The 19,765-nt window shown below is 34.1% G+C and overlaps 1 protein-coding gene across 16 annotated transcripts in view; it reads right to left on the reverse strand.

Annotated features, from left to right (window-relative positions):
- Positions 1 to 19,765, reverse strand: part of LOC128858243 (voltage-dependent calcium channel type A subunit alpha-1) — a 273,728-nt gene that overhangs the window by 164,457 nt on the left and 89,506 nt on the right. For 9 of the 16 annotated variants that reach the window (XM_054094347.1, XM_054094344.1, XM_054094345.1 and 6 more), the window contains exons 9-12: positions 18,502 to 18,617; positions 18,059 to 18,118; positions 12,435 to 12,539; positions 11,771 to 11,794 (exon numbers count right to left, since the gene is read on the reverse strand). In XM_054094347.1, coding sequence (XP_053950322.1) covers positions 11,771 to 11,794; positions 12,435 to 12,539; positions 18,059 to 18,118; positions 18,502 to 18,617 — 305 coding nt within the window. The remainder of the gene's footprint in view (positions 1 to 11,770; positions 11,795 to 12,434; positions 12,540 to 18,058; positions 18,119 to 18,501; positions 18,618 to 19,765) is intronic. The other 7 variants (XM_054094355.1, XM_054094351.1, XM_054094349.1 and 4 more) reach the window with 3 other exon arrangements.

The raw sequence follows: 19,765 nt of genomic DNA on the forward strand, positions 1-19,765 counted from the left end.
CAGAATCCAATAATCTGGGGCTAATAGTGGGCTGTGACGCAAATTCACAGAACATTGTGTGGGGAAGCAGCAAATGCAACCCCAGAGGTCTCAAGTTACTGGATTTTATCCTGTCATCCGATTTGGTCATCCAAAACACTGGTAACAAACCAACTTTTGTGACCAGAAGGAGACAAGAGGTGATTGATTTAACACTTACCAATAGGTCAGTTGGAAATCAAATCAACCGATGGCGTGTTTTGGAAGAGGACTCTCTTTCTGATCATCGTCTTATCGAATTCCGACTGGGAATTGACACAATATCAATACCTTCCGGTAGGAATCCTCGAAATGTGGACTGGGACAGGTATGGTGAGCTTGTAACAGAGCGATTACCAAACCTGAAAAAACTCAAATCAGCAGGAATGATTGAAGATGCTACTAAGAAATTAGAAGGTACTTTAATCAATTGCTTTGAGGAACTGTGTCCACTCAGGCAAAGCAGACAGGGGAAAGCGGTTCCTTGGTGGAACCCTGAACTGTCGAAGCTTCGTGCACGGTCCAGGAAACTTCTTAATAAGGCCTTGAAGACCAAAACAGAAGAGGACTGGGCCAATCATCGACTTACACAGAGAGAATATAAGAAAAAAGTACGGCAAGCCAAACTTGAATCCTATAGAAATTTCTGCAGTAACGTCGAAGAAATGAGGGAAACAGCGAGACTTTGTAAGGTCCTTCATTTAGACCGCTCAGTAAGGCTGGATTCCATTCGAAAACCTGATGGTTCATACACCATTTCCAAATCGGAAACGTTTAATGCTCTACTCGAAACCCATTTTCCGGGTAGTAGAACTCTCTCTGAAGCTGAGAGTGGCATGAACAATGACGGTGGCAACGGTGGAACCTCTAGGTACAGCTGGTATATTGCTAGTCGGATAGTGACAAGGGAATCGATAAGGTTTTCCTTATCTTCCTTTGAGAACTTTAAGTCCCCTGGACCTGACGGAATATATCCAGTAATGCTTAAAAAAGGAGGAGACAATCAATCATCACTTACGCTTCTGTGGTCTGGTGGCGACGGAGCATGGTTAAGTCCACAATCCGGGAACTATACAGGCTGCAAAGAAGTGTATGTTTATGCATCACGGGTGCCATGAGTACAACCTCTGGTGATGCCCTAAATGCTATGCTTGATTTGCTCCCCCTGGATCTTAAGATACAACAGGAAGCAATAAAAGCAATGTGTAGACTCCATAAATATGAGTTCTGGCACGAAGATGGAACTTCGGGACACAGGGAAATCTTTAAGTTGCTGTCGGAGCAGTATCCACTGTTTTTGGCACCTAAAGATGACCTGATACCCACAGTTTCATTTGGAAGGAAATTTGATGTCAGATTTCCATTGCGTGAGCAATGGAGCAATCCAGAATGCATGCAGGGAGGTTTGACGGATATCTTCTTTACCGATGGGTCCAAGACTGAAATAAGGTCTGGAGCCGGATGGTACTTAAACGACAGTAATAAGTATCACTATGCTATGGGGGAATGGCAACTGTTTTCCAAACAGAAGTTTTTGCCATCCTAAAAGTAGCCGAATGGATAATCGAGAAGAGATGGAGCGGGAAACAGATTGGAGTCTTCAGTGACAGTCAGGCTGCATTGAAGGCCCTGGAGAACGCGAAGCAAACCTCGAAGATTGTTCAAGAATGTAAGAAGAAGCTTAATTCTGTCGCAAGACAAAACAGGCTTGTACTTATATGGGTTCCGGGACACTCCGGTGTTCAAGGAAACGAAATTGCCGACGAATTGGCCAACCGTGGTTGGTTCGGTTGATGTCCGGCATCATTACAGGACACAACCCATGGGGTCAGCATATGACCACCATTGGAATCATCGAGGACCCGGTATGCCTGTCCTGCTTGGAGGAGGCGGATAGCACTGAGCCCTTTCTCTGTGAGTGTCCTGCCTTTGCTAGAGCGCGACTACGGGTATTGGGTTCCGATGTCATGGGAATGAGTAATATTCGTTCTCTAAAACTGGAGGATATTTACAGATTCGCCAAAGAATCTGGAAAATTCTCACAGGACTAACTATCTCTATCTCTGTCTCTATTCTTTCCTATCTCTTTCTCTGATACTTTTCTCCCTCCCTCCTTGACTATCTACCCCCTTTCCAGAGCTTTAAATACAATGGGCTTTTTAGCCTGAGTGTTTTAGGAGCCACCAAATCTCCTGGTGCTCCTTGGCTCGACTTCTTCAAATTCATTCTTCAAATTCAACTTTCTCTCACCCTCTTCTAACAACGTGACTTTCCGGACGTTTAGAGAAGGCAATGTCTCACACTGTTCTATCGCCGCAACAAAATTATCAAACGACTTTGGAAAACTTGAAAGTAGAATGATTGTAAGGATTTCAGTTAGTTGCTCCCATACTGCATAAAACTCGTTGATGTGCTCTTTTACATTCCCGCCTTCCTACTGACGAAAACAAAGAAATTTCTTAAAGAGCATAATACTTCGAAGGTTGATAAACTTCTTTTAGCTTATTCCAAACCCTCAACGAAGTTGTGCAATGCTTAACGTGATTCAACTGTCATGCTTTCCTATTTAACATAATGCTAGCATGCGCTTTTTCGACCTTCGTATTAAATGCTGAAAATTCCGCCTGTATTGCAGCATCAGACTTCATAATTTTGCCGCATATGATTGGACATACAAAGGAATCGGTTTATAACCTATTATTACACGCATAATTCAAGAAGTCCCAAGGCATTAACAAAAAGTGAATGTGTATAGTAAGTCTCATCCCGAAAGGTGTAATTGGAATGCATTTTTTGTGGAAGAAAATTACCAGTATATAATTGGTTGAACTTTTCATTCATTTCACAAACTAGTACTATAGTTGAAGGGGAAGTTCGACAATAGTGCAATCACGAGAAATCGTTCGATAGACTTAATATTAATTTATATTAAAAAAATGTTATGATCTTAGAAAGATACTTTATGAGCATTTGTCCATAAAAGGCGATTTTCTATTTGTACACCTACTAAATAACATACTTTTTAGTTACTATTTTTTAAAGCAATTACTCTAAAATGTAGCCTATTTCCACCCAGGTATACCTGCAGTTTACTCTTAAATACAGTTGAACATCGAATTACTCAAGTGAACAAATTTTTTTGAAATTGTTCTTGTATAAAGCGCAGTTACTCCTGAACGGAGTTAACTTATTTTGGCTAGTCCATTAGAATTATTGCTGTCATATGGTTTGCGTATCACGAGTAGAAGTTTTACATCATCTGCAAACTTTTAAGCAGTTGGCAAACTTAAAATGATTCGTAAGGCATTTACAAAAATAATGAACAACAATTGGCCTTGCAGAATACCCGAAGAAGCCTGTCCTAAAGATTTAGAGACAATGAAACCGCTTTTTACAAATAATTTCCTGTTACTTAGAAAGCTTGTCAAGAATTCCAAGAGTTTTCCCCTGATGCCATAATATTTGAACTTGAAGAAAATACTTGGCAAATGCCTTTGAGAAGTAAATATTATATATATATTTACTTCTATATATATATATATACATATATATCCTAGTGTGTATTATATAAAGCTGGGCTGAAATACACTTATTATAGAATTTTATCATAGGCTAGAATTAGATTAGAACAAGCTGATCTGCTCGAGTATGAAACCATATTGGCAGTTACAAATAAACTTATTTACGTGATTAAATAATGGATTCGAATATTTTAGCTAAAGTACATTGCTAAACAACAGATCTGTACTTGCAGACACACAGATTTGTAGGTAGGCTCAATCGAGCAGACTTTCCACGAATCCATGAAAATACCATTGTCACAGAAAGTTTTGAATAATTGTGGAGAAAAGTGCCCATTGTCGGTTTTAATGCTAGGTTTAAGCTTCATAGTTGCAAGCTGCACGTCATCCTCCCAAATTTTAAAACTTGACATGATAAAGAGGCTGAGGCTAAAACTGACGTAGAGTCACATTTTTCATACACTTTGCAAATAAATCACAATAGTCGTAGGTATCGTTGAAAATAATGCTATCATACTCCAAGCTGGTTGGAAAAGCAAATCTTTTTATTTTAGAGCTCTTAAAATGCCAAACACTTTTAGCATTAGATTATAGTTTCGTTTCCAAAGAAGACGGACGAAAAGTTGCGGAGTTATTTTCTGCCCTTCTTTGGAAGTAGCAAATGCTAAAAAAGCAAATCACAAACATCAAATTTGCTGATCATCATAAAAATTCAAACAATTCTAGTAGACATGCCTATAACCTGAATTGTAAGTAAAAATCGAACTGTTTTTTTTTTTTGAGCTAACCCTGGTTGTTTGGTTGGCTTAAGTGCTGATTCGTCCAGAATTCAACTAGCGCTTCCGCCCCATTTTGTTGCCACATCCTCGTTATCACCTTGTTTAACGGTTATTTAAAGCATGACTATATCAAGTCTGTGCTAACTCTATTGCGCTTAATATTCCTGAGCTCATAACGGCAGTTACATTCTTGGTGGAAATATGCTATTAGAATATGGAAATTAATCACTCTGGGAAATTTACTACCAACTTTTTAATCTTTAATAACAAACTGTCTCGAATATTTTGATATCGTATAATTGTGTTTACGATTCGCTTTTTTTCATATTATTTATATTGTACGAGTATGACGGTTGGAGGGTGAATAAATTCATGACTAACAGTGAAATGGTTGTTTGGCTGAGGGTATGACTTTAAAAACATTACATTCTTGCTGGTAAATAAATTTGCACTATATGGTATTGGGTGTTTAAATATTTGTTTATCGTTTAAGTGAGAGGTGAGTTATAAAAGAACTGATGAGTTTTAGTATTGAATCATGTGAAGAAAATAAATTCCATATTCATTTTACTTACACATCGTTTTGTCATAATAATATTATGAATTTTTGTTTATATTTTTTGTTTTGTTGAGAAAAATAATGAAATTAAAAAATATATATTTTCAGCATTAATCATATGTCAAATAATTTTTTATATCGAATTAAGAATTAAGTGAAAGTAAACCGAAATACATAAGTAACATAAAGAAGAAAGCGAAGATAGTAACTTTCGTTAACCGCTAACAAACACGAGTAAACACGCTTTCTATTGCATTACGGGCGAGAACAATGCATGTACATATTATATACATATTTTATAACAGGATCTTAACTTTCTAAAATTATAGAAATCTAATAGTGAAAACACTTATAGACATGAAAAAGGAACAAGTATTGGATGAAGTCGCACATTTCCTATACATATGTACAGATATATGTATGTAACGAGCAAATGTGACATAAACAACAAAGAGAAGAGCATTTAAAAGTGCTAAGAGAGGTTCAAAATATGTAGTAGGTATTTTGCTTGGACATAAACCCTATTTCTGCAATTTGATGTTTGAGGTGTGTAAATACTTTATAGGTTATACTTGTAAACTAATATAATCAGTTGCTATGTGAGGCACACCATATATTTGTTTTATATACAACAGAATGAACTACTTTTGTATTTGTGTAACTACACATGTGAAATGAGTACACGTCCTTTAACTAGGACATTTGTCTGTATGAGTATATAATAACTAATGCATATGTCGTACTAAGCTAGTATGCTAAATAGAGACCCTAAAGCTATAGAGGTTGATTTCAAAATATGGAACCTACTATTTATTAGCAAATGACTAAAATGACAAAATATGAAAATAAACTTACAAAAAGTACTGAAAATACCACCAAGTAACTGGTTTAAAAGTGCCTGAATATGCCTACTATCAGGTAGAGACGCCTCGGTAAACACCTCCTACAAAAACATGGTTTCTTAGCCAATTTACTTGAATGCTTATTACCTTTTAAAACTCTTTGTCACGGGACTTCAATGCGGGAAAAAGTGACCGCATCCTACCTTCTAACTGCTACTTGATAGTCCTGCGCTATAATCCACAATAAAACAAGATTCGTTTCCGAACCTAGTTCTGGAGCGAAAATAATACCCTATACCTACCATACCATATATCTATTTTAGAGCTTAGTATTTCCCCTGTTTCTATTTTTTAACTATCCGTGTAAAGTATGTCATGCCAGCTTCTGTCGAACGCCAACCAACGAATTCCGTTTTGACTAAAAAAATTCTTCGAAGCTCATACCTGGGGTCAGGTCACGTATACGACGTTAGCCATCTTAGATTCGATGCTACACAATGCTCGTATATTGCGACAGTATATGTTGAGACCACCTTAGTCGAATGGGTTCGTGAGTGACTACCATTCGGAAGTGCGCAGGCTCGAATCTCCGTGCATGAAAAACCAAACCTCGGCAGGCAATGGCAAACCTCCGAGTGTGTGGAGCAACATCAAGACACACTGCACATATAGGAGGAAAAGCTCGGTCATACACCCAAAAAAGGTGTAAGCGCGTATATATATATATATACATTATATATATATCCTTAGCTCAAGTTGTCGTTGTGGCTGCCTACCAAATCAATACAGTGTTAGTCTGAAAATTTCTGTGAAATTTCATTGCAAGAGCGCAAGTTATTGATTTCATATTGTCAAGTCAAAGTGCCGCCGAAGATTTTTTCGTCCGTTCTTCCATGTCAAGTTTTCAATAAAATTTGCTGACCAGTAAAATGTGAAAGTACTTCGTAGTCTGCTTTTGCTACAGGGTCATCCTCCTTATAAATGCCTTAGCAGCGTTCACCGGTATCCCCTCTACTAAGCCGTACCTCAGCAACTAAAATCTTTAACATTTTTTTAATTGATAAACTCGGAATTGAACCCATAAGACGTGAGTTCTTTACAATTTTTCGCCCACTTATATCATACATCAATATTAACTGTTTAATGGTTTTACTAAGGATGTCAGGATGACAGATCTGTAGTCTTTATGGTGCTATTATCATCCAGAATAAATCAAATATATATAAAATACCGCTTACGTCACTCATCATGTTTCTAGACTACGGCTTAGCCAAATGCAGCCTTAAACCAGCCCTTAAGAAAACGGAACGCGTCCCATTGAAACTGACAGAAAAATACTTCTAACTTTTTTAATTCATTAATTAAGGTATTTTTTAGCTATATACATATCTGTTTAATTCCTTATTACCTATATTGAAGGCTATTATGAGTAATAAGAATACACTGCGTTGAATAACTATGGCACACAAACTTATTGCCAAGTATTATGTTTGTCGCATCGACAATTTTTCATATTAATGTACTTACTACAGTACTTAAAGGCCAGACTAAAATCGATAAAGTAGGACTTGTATAGAAAAAGGCATACAGTAGATTTTGGTTGAAATTGAAAGTTCATACGGCGATTTCACTAGGGCAAATAAGCAAAATTATGAATGCATGAGAATTAAATAGAAATATCAGTTGCGGAATCCTTTGGCCGGTGATTATTCAACAACTCTCATATGTCTGGAACTTTTTACAGACCCTTATTTCAAAGTTTACTAAATACAATATATGAGCATTGAAGAGTGCTCTTTAGTAGTCAAAATTTGTTGACCTATAATAAATACGAGTTCACTAGTTTGCCATTGACTTAACTTAAAGGCTTCAATATCGGAACTGGATTCATACATTACACGAGTATCTGCCTTACTACCGATTTCACTAGGGCAAATAAGCAAAATTATGAATGCATGAGAATTAAATAGAAATATCAGTTGCGGAATCCTTTGGCCGGTGATTATTCAACAACTCTCATATGTCTGGAACTTTTTACAGACCCTTATTTCAAAGTTTACTAAATACAATATATGAACATTGAAGAGTGCTCTTTAGTAGTCAAAATTTGTTGACCTATAATAAATACGAGTTCACTAGTTTGCCATTGACTTAACTTAAAGGCTTCAATATCGGAACTGGATTCATTCATTACACGAGTATCTGCCTTACTAGTGGTTTCGAAACTATTATTAGCTTTAGATAAACATTACTCTCTGGAGTAGACTCTGGTAATATTTTTTAATGTTCCAGAAGTTGGTATTGTGCACCAGTCATTGAAAATCGGAGCCATCGTTAAACTTTTGAATCAAAAATGCTGCAAATATTATTTTAACTTACAGTACCTTGAATTAAATTAAACGGAAGTGATATGATGAGACCCATTAATCGACAAAAATCGCTAACCATAAATTTAAAATAGGGTGATGACTTAATCAAGTATTTGTATTGAATGGTAATGAAAGCAAACTAAATAATCAGCTTTTATAAAACTAATGCACACTTTTTTTAGAATATGATCACTATTGAAATGTTGTTGTTTTCAAAACTATTTATAAAGTTAAAACAAACTAATGATCATGAGTTTGTTTTAAAATCCACAGACGGAAATATTAGCATTGTTTCTGGTATGTGCGAGGTAATTATTACTGGAGTTGAGGCGATGAGGGGCAGAGTTTGTGAGTTTTGAAAAATCGATTCATGGATTACTTAATAAAAAACTGGCAAGGGAATTAGATCATTTGCAAAGACTCTGTTTTTTTCAGTATTAAAAGGTAAAGAATATTTAAAAAATACAGGGCATGACTCATCAAAAGTTTTGAGGATATATATTGTACTTGAAGTTAAATTAGGGGAAGTTAGATTGTTGCCCCGAAGGAAGATTAACTCGCAGCTGAGCAATAGGTACTGATTGTACATCATCATAAAAAATACAATAGTTGGCACGAAAAAGATTCGCAGTGGCAAAAAGATTCCCACTTATGGTATACGGACTATCGGAGCCGTTACTATCGAGAGTTGCAGCTTGTTAGCTTTGGAAGCTGTTTCGTGAGCCTCTCATACCCAGGTAAGCCAAATGGACCTCACGACCATGTGGATGTTCTTATTTATTAAATTATTTATATCTGTTTTATGTTATTTTGGTTTCATTTATTTCATTTTATTTTATGTATTTACTTGTTTTAGTTGAATTTTACTTCGTTGAATTTAATTTAATTTACTTTTGCTTAATGTATTCATTTTATTCGAATTTTCTATATTATTTTACTTTATCTCGTTTTGTTTAATTAATTTTTTTTATTTATACTTCAACTTCTTTATATTTTCATATATTTTCTCATTTTATTTAATCTAATTTTGTTTATTATTTTCATTTTCCACTTCATTTGATTTTATCTCACTTTTTTAATTATTTTTTTATATTTTATCTTAGTTTTTCATTTTATTTAATTGTGTTTGATGTATCAACATTGATCTTTCAATTTTTTGTAGTTTTTATTTTTTTCAATTTGAATAAATTTTATTCATTTTATTTTATTTCCTTTTGGTTTTACTTATTTTATATTATTTATTTTATTGTATGTAATTTCTTTAATTTAGAAGTAAACATTCTTCTAAGTAATTTGTATTTATATTATTTATTTAATTTCATTTTATTTTATTTAAAATATTTTTTTATCTTAATTTCATTTTACTTCATTTACTTCGTTTATTATAATTTTATTTTATTTTTCTTTATTATTATTATTTCCTATGGTTCCAGAGTTTATTTTATTTTTATCTGTTTTATGTATATTTTATTCAATTGTTTTATTTGTATTTTTACTTTTTCTTCTTTTTAAATAAGTTTTATTTACGTTATGCTATTTTGGGTTATTGTATTTAATTTAAATATTTTTATATATTATATATTCAATTTCATATTTTAGTTTTATCTATTTTTTCATTTCCATTTTATTTTATTTTTTTAAATAAGTTTTATTTAATATACATTATTATGTTATTTTGATAGTCAAAGAAAAATGCCTTTTTTTAATATAAATGGCCGGATGTTTATTTCAAGAGGAAGGTATACCGTTAATAGTGGAAAATAAATCAAATGACCACCACGACCACGCTTACAGGACAATATACTTTTCATTAAATTTTCCATAGCCGAATTGCAAAGTGGTTGCCCTATGTTCTCAATAGCCTCACGAATTCCATCTTTGACATCTTGGGTCGACCATGGGCTGTTGGCGTAGACCTTCTCTTTCCCGTGGCGCCAAAGAAAAAAGTCACAAGTTGTTAAAATACAAGATCTCGGTGGCCAATTGTGATCACCTCTTCGAGAGATAATACGGTCCGTAAACTTTTCCCGTAAAAGATCAGTGGTTTCGTTGCTTGTGTGGCACGTAGCGCCGTCTAGTTGAAAATAAATATTGTCCACATCAATACTATTCAATTCCGGCCATAAAAAATCGTTAATCATTTCTCGAAAGCGTTAGATAACACCTGCTATTCGAAAAACCGTTATATAGTATTATAGTTAATATATATATATATTGCTTTTTATTTCATTATATTAAATATGTTTTCCTTAATTTTGTTTCTTGTAATTTTTTGAATCTAAAAAAAATTTAATTTTACATAATATATTTTTTAAATTTAGTATTTTATTTTACTACATTTTTTATTTAGAGTTTTTTTTATTTTGCTTAATTAAATTCAGTTTATTTTATTTTATTTCAAATTTTTTATTTTTGCTTAATTTTATCTTATTAATTTTTTTCATTTTGTTCTATCCTTTATTTTCATTTTGATTTTATTTTTATAATATATTAATATATGTTTCAACTTTTTTCTATGACTATAAATACTAAAAAAAGGTATGACTCAATTTTGCTCTCCGTATTTATATAACGTCGAGTAACGTCAAAATTTCGACGCATGTGCAATCCAAGTAAAACTAAATGAAATAAAACAATATATAATATAATATTATTTTTAAAACATTGTTTTTTTTTAGTTTTGATTCGTTTCTTACTTCATTCTATTTTGTATTTTTACTTTATTTTGTTGCATTTTATTTTATTTTTTAATTCTAATTCTGTTTAATTTAATTCTGTAATTTTACTTTATTTTATTTTATTTGATAAATTTTTTAATTTTAATTTTATTTGATTTTACTATAATTTAGTCTGACTTAATTTTTTACTTTATTCTGGTTTTTATTTTTATTTCAGTTTTATCTCATTTAATTTAATTGTATTTTTATTATTCTTGTATTATATTTTATTAAATTTATTTGCTTTATTCTACAATATTCAATTTTTTTTTGGTTTTATTTTAGTTTAATTTAATTTAGGTTTCTTTTTTTATTCTGTTTTATTTTATGTATTATTCATTTTAATTTATATTTACTATGTTTTATTCCATTTAATTTTATTAAACTATTTTTATTTTACTTAATTGTAATTAAGTTTTCCACGACTATGCCATTGCAACAAAATTTATTTATTCTAATGGATTTCATGATGCAGAAATGGTGAGACATGTTTACTTTTAATCGATATGAAAGGATGTGATTTTGATGGAGCGTCCACTATCAGTCTAAGGCAAAAGCATGGAATATTCTATTGGGCATCTTCTCAGGTAGTACGCGATAAAGTGAAAAAGAATGAACGTACGCTGTTTAGAATTAAAATAAAATTAAATAAATCTAAGAGGCTGCTTATTAGGAACTGATGAAATAATATCTACATCTATTTCTGTATCTTGGAATTTAAAATGGAGTTTTTTCTAAGCTTTAGAAGGAACTTTAGCTAACTTTAAAATATTGTAGCATTTAATGCGTCTTCGAAAAAAAGCAATTTATTTTACAAATAGAAGAACGCTATGAGTTTAAAACATAACACATTTTTAAGTGAATCGAAAAGTATTTGAAATTTTGCATAATAAATATTTTACAAATAGAAACATTTATATTGACTTGAAACTAAATGAATGGACAAAACTAAACAATAGATTTACCTTCGTCGCCTTTTTCACCACCCTCTGTTGACATTTTGTTTGTGGTGGAACAAATATATTTGTGTATACATTTATATATACGACATGTGCCGTTTAACACGCACACACCGACACACGCATGTACGAGCATTTAGGCGGTGTTTCAAGCAACAAAACAACACAAGAGGAGAAAGATAAAAAATATACAGATAAACAAAAGAAAGATATTCGTAATATAAAATTGAACAACAACAACAAAATTACAAATCAATTAATACTTTTTGTTTTTCATACAACCAAATGAATCGAATGCGCTTTGTGTAAGAATCGGTAATTTTTTTTGTTGTGTGCTTATGTTCGAGTATTGGTGGCAACATGAGTCGCCTTCTCAATTGGCTGCTCATGCGCACTTGAGTTTACAATTTACAACAACGAAATTTCGTGTGTGAATGGGTGTTTGATTTGTTTGTCAAACTGACACTAGTTTTGTGTAACATGCTAAGTATTTCAAGATTACCAAACAATGCGTTGTTAACATATTCTCCAGTGTATTTGGTAAACATTTTTGCATAATTATACCCAATTTGACTTCTTTAATTTTTACAGTATTGTGCGATTTAATATGCGCTTGCGCTAAGACGATAATATTTGCTAAATTGCATGCCAAATTTCAGACGATACATACCGTCGTCTCCGTAATCTTCTTCGCCTTCTTCCTCCTCCGTGTCTGTCGACTTCGATTTGCCTAAACTTTTCAGTTTTTTGCGCTTCGCCGCATTTCTTCTTCGTGCTGTAAAGAGAGTGCAATGAATGTAAAAATGTCGGATGCAATATAAAAATGGCTCAACACTTGTCAGTTAATTTTAGCTATATGCAGTACTGTGCAAAATTTTTTCTAACTTTATCTGCTAATTTGTGTGCAGATGTTAACTTTTTCTAACATGAATAATAAATCTCCGTAAAATATTTTAGTCGTTTGTCCTTTCTCTAATACGATTTTCTTAGATTTATAGGTCGTGCGGTTCATGGATCAATAGATTCATGAGCCAATAGATGTTTTAGAAATCACATACGCAGAAATTGGTCGAAAAATAGTTCAGTTGTTTACCGAAATTTGAAATCGTATATAAATGAATGTAAATGGCATAGGCAGGTCATGGAGTTTTTGTTAAAATTTCTGGGAAGGTTTTCGAGTATGTTTGGCCTCGCGAGTGGGCACTAGGGTTCAAATATTTATAGGAGTCATATTTATCGCCAGACATAAATAGTTGAAAACAGAGTACATTTCTTTTATCGGGTCAAAGTATTCAGAAAAATAATAGTTTTTGTCTTATGTGGCTAAATTCGGAGAAAACGGATATTAATTATGATGCAATATTTTTCTTGAAAAGGAACAGCTAACTAGCTCTGGAAAAATTTACAGAAATCTTACAAACATTTGATGTTGCATTATGTCTTCAAAAAATGTATAATACGTACTTAGCCTATTTCGGCCTCAATTGGAGAGGGCTTGTGATTTGAGGAGAGAAGGGAAAATAATATGTTCCGCGGCGGGTGAATTATGGGCTGTGGTACATTCAGTACTGGCATTTAAAATAACCTCCAGCACAGTCTGACCCATAAATCCCAAAAAAACAGAAAAAGTCGAATACTGGAATACTTCAACGTTAAGTGGCTAAATAATTTTATATGCACTGTACGAGGGTTGCTATTTTAGTTTTGAGATATGGCAACACCAATGCGAATATGTCAAATTTGATATTGTCGTCTTAAAGTTTACGAATGCTTACGAACGCTATTTGTTTTGTTTACATTTACTTCAAGCATTAAAAAAATTCCGCTAAATCATGAACATTTTTTTGCGATCATTTTCTTTGATATTAGAAGTGAATTAAACCAACAATGGTGCACTCATTAACACGCGTCGCCCTTCAGTGATAAAGATCCACTCCAGTTTCGCTGATTCTCCAAATTCAATTTTATTTTCTAGAAAGTCGTTAAATATCGGTTGTTGTGTGTGAACGGAAATTACAAGACCCTCTTGTCATGTGCTGCGAAATTAAATCTGGTTTGGGCATTAGTTGTATTTGCATGTACCCAATATTGAATGAATATTTGGTCAAGAAAATGTTTGTTCGACATATAAGACTCGTGTCGAAAGGGAAAACAAGAAAAATATTTTTTACAAAAGTCAAAATACATCTGACGATCGTTAATGTATGCCTATAAACGCGAAGATGCCTTTCGCAGCAAATGGTTTTAGTTCAAAATAATTGGACATATCGCCCTTATGTCATTAGAGCACCGTGGACCGATTAATTATACTTGCCTTAATCACTATTGACCAGAATTTTTAGATTTCTGAGCGTGTAGGCTTATAGCCCATTAAATATTAGTACAACAAAGTATAAATTTCAAGTTACTATAAAATACCGTCGATTTTTGGTAATTTTTGATTGTTGCTGCAATATTTTTTGTATATATTGTATAAATATACAGTCTGTGTCGGAAGAAAGAACAGGTTTTTTTCTTGTAACTTCAAGATATATTTCGTTCTGCTTTTTGCTGCATAATAGTCCCACTCAAGGGCTACGACTACAGTGTTAACTCAGGTTAGTGTCGTTAGAATCTTCTTCGTAAACGCAACCAAACAAAAATGAGTGAGAAGTATGCGAAGCGTCACGAGGCGGTATTTTTATACACGCATTCGAAAGGAGCCGAAATAATCTTACGCTGCAAAAGTGATTAAAAAATCAAAAAAGTTTGTTGTGATGTGGAATCAGCGGCTTGAAGCGAGTAACGACAAAAAAGCAGGATAAAGTGATCGTCCAACTTTTTCAGCGGAACCCTTCATTCCGACTACGCCAAGCTCGCACAATTCTTGCTCAAAAGGGAATAGATATGAGTATCAATACCCTCGAACGACGACTGAAGGAAGCGAATACATCCTACCGTCCCACATCAAAACCACTACTCTCAGAAAAACGCATTAAGAAAGAACAAAACAAGAAAATGGCGTCATAGTAATGAACTGACCTTCCCAGTCCCCACACGCAAACCCCATTGAAAATGTGTTGGGAATTATGAAAACCCATCTTCTCGAAAAGATAGTCCACGATTTAAAGAAACTCATGCGTCAAGTTCGCAAAATCTGGCCCTCTTTGTCGACGAACTAAGCACAAAAGCTTCAAAGCATGCCGAGAAGATGTCAGGCTATACTCATCAACGATGGAGACTACACAGCATATTGAGTAACTGCGACTCGTAGTTTTGTACATACTTTTATGTAAACAGGTTTTTCTGATACAGACTGTATATTTGTATATATATTTACAGCTATACTAGCTATCACGCAACGTCGGAAACAAATGAGTTTTTAAGCATTCAAATAATACTGATTTGATATCTAATAATTTTTTTTCCACAGTTTAAGAATGAAATGCGTGGCCAACGTATTTAAACACCTGAGAATACGGAAATTTATACGTTCAATGTTTTGGAGTTTTGATCATTGATTGATCCGTATTGGGAAAATGTTTGAAAATTGATTCAAACGCATACAAAAGTGTATCGGCCTTCCCGGTTGACATTTTTAAGAGCAATAGAGCCATTTTCGATTATTTATGTGGGATGCCGTAGTCTAATTAAGCAACTCATATCTTCTAAATTTTATTCACACACTTTATTTTTCATTAAGTTAAATTTTTGTTAGCTATGGTGATCTGTTCGTTCCAGCGACTGTCTGCAAGCTAAAAGCTGCTCGTTTTTTCCGTTTTTCAAAGAAAATTGTCGAATTGTTCGGTCAATACTAATCCTTTCCTTCGTTATGCAGTGTTGCGTCTACAAATAATTTGCCACGTTGCTTAGTGGCATTTCAGTCCGTTTGTTCATAAGATTGTTCGTCACTCCCACATAAGTATTTAATTTAACCCTTTTGTGACATTCTTGGTACAGCTGTATCAATCCGGATTTCGAAAACGATTTTTTGAGATTGTTTATGTATTGTGTGCCATATGTCTTAGATCGGTGAGAGTGGAAAACGTACTCGTACATCTATGCTTTCCTTGTCATCTTTGGTACAATTGCACCCCAATCATATTTGTACGTAAAATGTATGAATAGTTGCTTTGCATCATCCTTCTTCCTTTGTTTTGTATTTTATTGAAGTTTTGTGTATTTCACTCACAAAAAATGAATTACCAGCAGAATGAGTGAGCGAGAACTGTAAAAATGTTTGGATAAGATAACCTTAATATGGCGCATGACGATGGTGAAAAAATCGAGTCAATTGATTTCGTGAAACCACTTCAGGCAGATCCAGATGAAGGTCCTGATTAGGTCCCAAATGAGGAAAAAGCTTCAGATGCACAGGCAGAAACTCGTATTGAGTCTGACGCAGACGCAGGCGTGGAATATGATGAAGAGAAAGCCATGTGATTTTAAGCATCAACCAATATACGGGCACCTAACGTCGTTCGTCAGCAAGGAGGCCCATCGAAACATCTACAATACGCTTCTTGCATAGAAATCTTGAAACAGATAATTACTGAAGAAATGGCAAATCATTGTCAAAGAGATAAATAGAAGAGCTGAAGACGTTGTCGGAAACATGAATAAAACGAAACTTCTCGCGCAGCAGCGGAAGTGGACAATTGTTACAGTCAATAAAATATATGATTTCTTTGGACTTCTGATCGCCGCAGGTGTCACAAAATACATCAATTTATCAACACACAGATTGGTTACACATACTTTGAGGTACCATGAAAGTCAAAGATTTCATTATATAAATCGTTTTATACACACAGGTGTAATAAGTAATATGTTCAATATGCTGAATTTTAATTTTAATCACTCCATAAAGCCAACGATGCTGTAACTGTAGAAGAACAATTGTATCCATACATAAGCATCTTGTCGTGGGAGAGCTTTCTACGCGAGCTGCCTAGATAAGAGTTACATACTCAGATCTTGGAGGGCTGTGAGAATTACAGGAAAAATCTCACATGTATCCCCTAAGGATTTCAGGCCTCTCTTCGTGCTTGCTCTTAAAGACTTTTAAAGCCTCTCATCGTTCTTGCTAAAAGCCTTTGAGAGACTGTTTAGTCTGCATCTAAGGTGTGTAATTCCTCGGGAGCATTTATGGCACGCTCAACATGCTTATTGTAACGGCAAATCGGTAGAGTCCACCTTGCATATTATTGCTAAAGATATTGAGGTGTCCCTCTGTCGGAAAGAGTGCACGGTGGCTGCCTTCCTTGACATTGAGGGGGCTTTTAACAATGCCTTCCCGGAGACAATCATCAGGGGAGGAGCTCCCTATCAAGCTCAAATTTAGGCTTCCGGACCACTGTAGTGTTTTCCAAGTCGAAGCAGCCGCAATTAAGGAAGCTGTGGATTTGCTGCTCGCTTCTGTAAACTCCGACAGGCAAGTGGCAATTAGAGCCTTGGGCTCGCTATGTGTGCGTTCGAGATTATTCGGGGAATGCTTGACAACTTCCCTCTCGGATGCATCGGAGTACTTCGATATTAGGCTCATTTGGGTTCCCGGTCACAGCGGCATAGAGGGAAACTGCTGGGCCCATGAGTTGGCCAGACACGGGACCCTTGAGATGACTTCATCGCAATATGGGAGAATAGTAGTTCCCTTAAGAACCTGTGGCCTGCTACTAGAAATATGGGCATCGTGTCAACTCAACAAGCGCTGGGCTAGTGCACAAACGTGCAAAGTCGCTAGATCCTTCTGGACGCGGGTAGATCGGAGGCGCTCGAGAGAACTTCTAAGGCTAACAAAGCTACAGCTATCGAATTTGGTAGGTATCTTCACCAGACAATGTCCGTCAGGTGTCCATGCGGTGATGCTTGGCATTGGTTAAAACCCCTTTCTGCAGAAGCTGTCTGGTGGACGAGGTGGAATCATCTCAGCACCTTCATCTCAGCAGCCCTGCTCTTGTCGAGCTAGGGTTTAAACTTCTGGGCTCTCACTTTTCGCTAAACAGACGGATATTGTGGTTTTTTTCCCCTTACGTTTGGTGCTCTTTGAACTTTCACTATTAATTTTTCACTTTTATAATGGCAAAAAATAATAATAATAAAAGATTTTGACGCAAAACATATAAAAACTTAACATCTCTTATGTTTTTAATGTAATAGACTTTCAGTATAAAATACATAAAGGTACAGCTGTACCAAAAATGTTAGTGAAAGGGTTGTGAAGTAGAATGTCACAGAAGGGTTAAGTTGTATATCTCAAAACTTAAATAGGAACCCTCGTACGTACGATATTATTGCATGCTATAAGCGACTCACCCTCCATTATGTGCATCTTTTCGGCCTCAGTTGTACGCTCTTCGGCTAAAATGACTTCCTCTGCAAGTACAAGAAAAAGTCAGAACGAACACAAAAACCGAAAACTCAAAGTGGTTTAATCAAAAGCTAAAAAATATTTTACGCTACAATTGGAATATACATACATACTTATAGATATATAGTAGGAAGTACTTAGTGATTGGCAGTAATGTGTAGATTATTTGTGTGTATCAATCTAAATATGTGTAGACATATATATATATATTACTTGTATGCTGTTAGAGGATTTATATACAGTACAGTAATATGTATTTATAAGTTTTGTGTACTGTAGGATTCAATTAATTTACTTATTAAAATACGTAGGTATATTCGAAATCTCAAATCAACTTAGTTATTATTATTTAAATACGAATGTATGTAGGTGTAACGCAATACTATACCAGCTTTACAAATCCATTCAACATAGCCGTTCAATTCTCTTTCTAGCTGATGTTGTCTTCTAAGTTTAAGAAACTCTTGTCTATTTTCTACTTTTTCACGTTCTTTTGCGAATTCACTACAAAAAATAATTACACAAAAACAATATACATACAGGAATAGCAGTTATAATTGCAAGTGTTCTGTTTGATTTGGTTTTTTTTTTTTGCGAATTTTTTCAAATTGTGATAATTTAAAATTTTGAATAAATTTATAAGTAAGTACGAATCGTTCAAATTGATCGTGTACGTAAATTTTAACTAAACTAAATGAAAAGAAAAAATGATAAACGAAAAGTTGAAGGGAACTCAGTGGACACAACAGACATAAAATATAATATAAATATTATAGCAATAATAGTTAATGCTTTTCAATCAAAATTTCATAATAAATACATAACGGAACGTTCAATATCGTCGGGCATTTTGTTTTGCATTTACTTGTATTTTAGTATGTACGTGTAGGCGTTCTCGTTCACATATACATAATAGGCGTATGCTAGTGTGTGTTGTGCTGAAATACTGATACAGTATCGCTAAGGCGTATTAACTAGTGGAGGATTCTCAAGAAAATATTTATATGCAGATCATTCCTTTCAAGATAGAAGTTTTTATGAATCATTTTACAGGATGAGTGAACTTGTCAATGTGATCAAGTGTATGATTGATGATTGAATTTATGCTCAGATATACTGGGTGATCTATGTAAATTGTAATCAGCGAGGACTTTAAACAGCGATGACTTTGCAGCCACTGGCAGTTGCGCTTAATGACAGTTGACTTAGTTATTTTTCGCTCGCATTAACTTCCAAGTTTTTTGCGAATAACTGAGGAAGAGATGCAATCAATCTGAAATACAACCCTACAACTTGCATAATTCAAGGTGCCGCAAAAATCTTCACATTATTTGAAACGCTCTAAAATTTTCATTTGGCTTGTTAATATCGAGTCAACATCAAAAGAAAGTGTGCACCAAATATTGATAAGCTTTGACAATTTATTTATTCATTTTGTAATTTCAATGATTAGATCAATTCAATTATAGTTCATACCACAAAAATCCATATAAAGCCAAGTTTCGAACTTCGTATAAAATTTTTAAAATTTCAAATGTTCTTCAGAGTTTTTAGAAAAATTTAATTAACGTCTACTCCACATTTTTGTTATATGGTCAGCAGAAAAAATTGTTAAGAATGAATGAATTTGTTAAGAAAACGCACTTTAATTG

This window comes from Anastrepha ludens, chromosome 3 (assembly GCF_028408465.1).
Source record: "Anastrepha ludens isolate Willacy chromosome 3, idAnaLude1.1, whole genome shotgun sequence".
Classification (NCBI taxonomy): domain Eukaryota; kingdom Metazoa; phylum Arthropoda; class Insecta; order Diptera; family Tephritidae; genus Anastrepha; species Anastrepha ludens.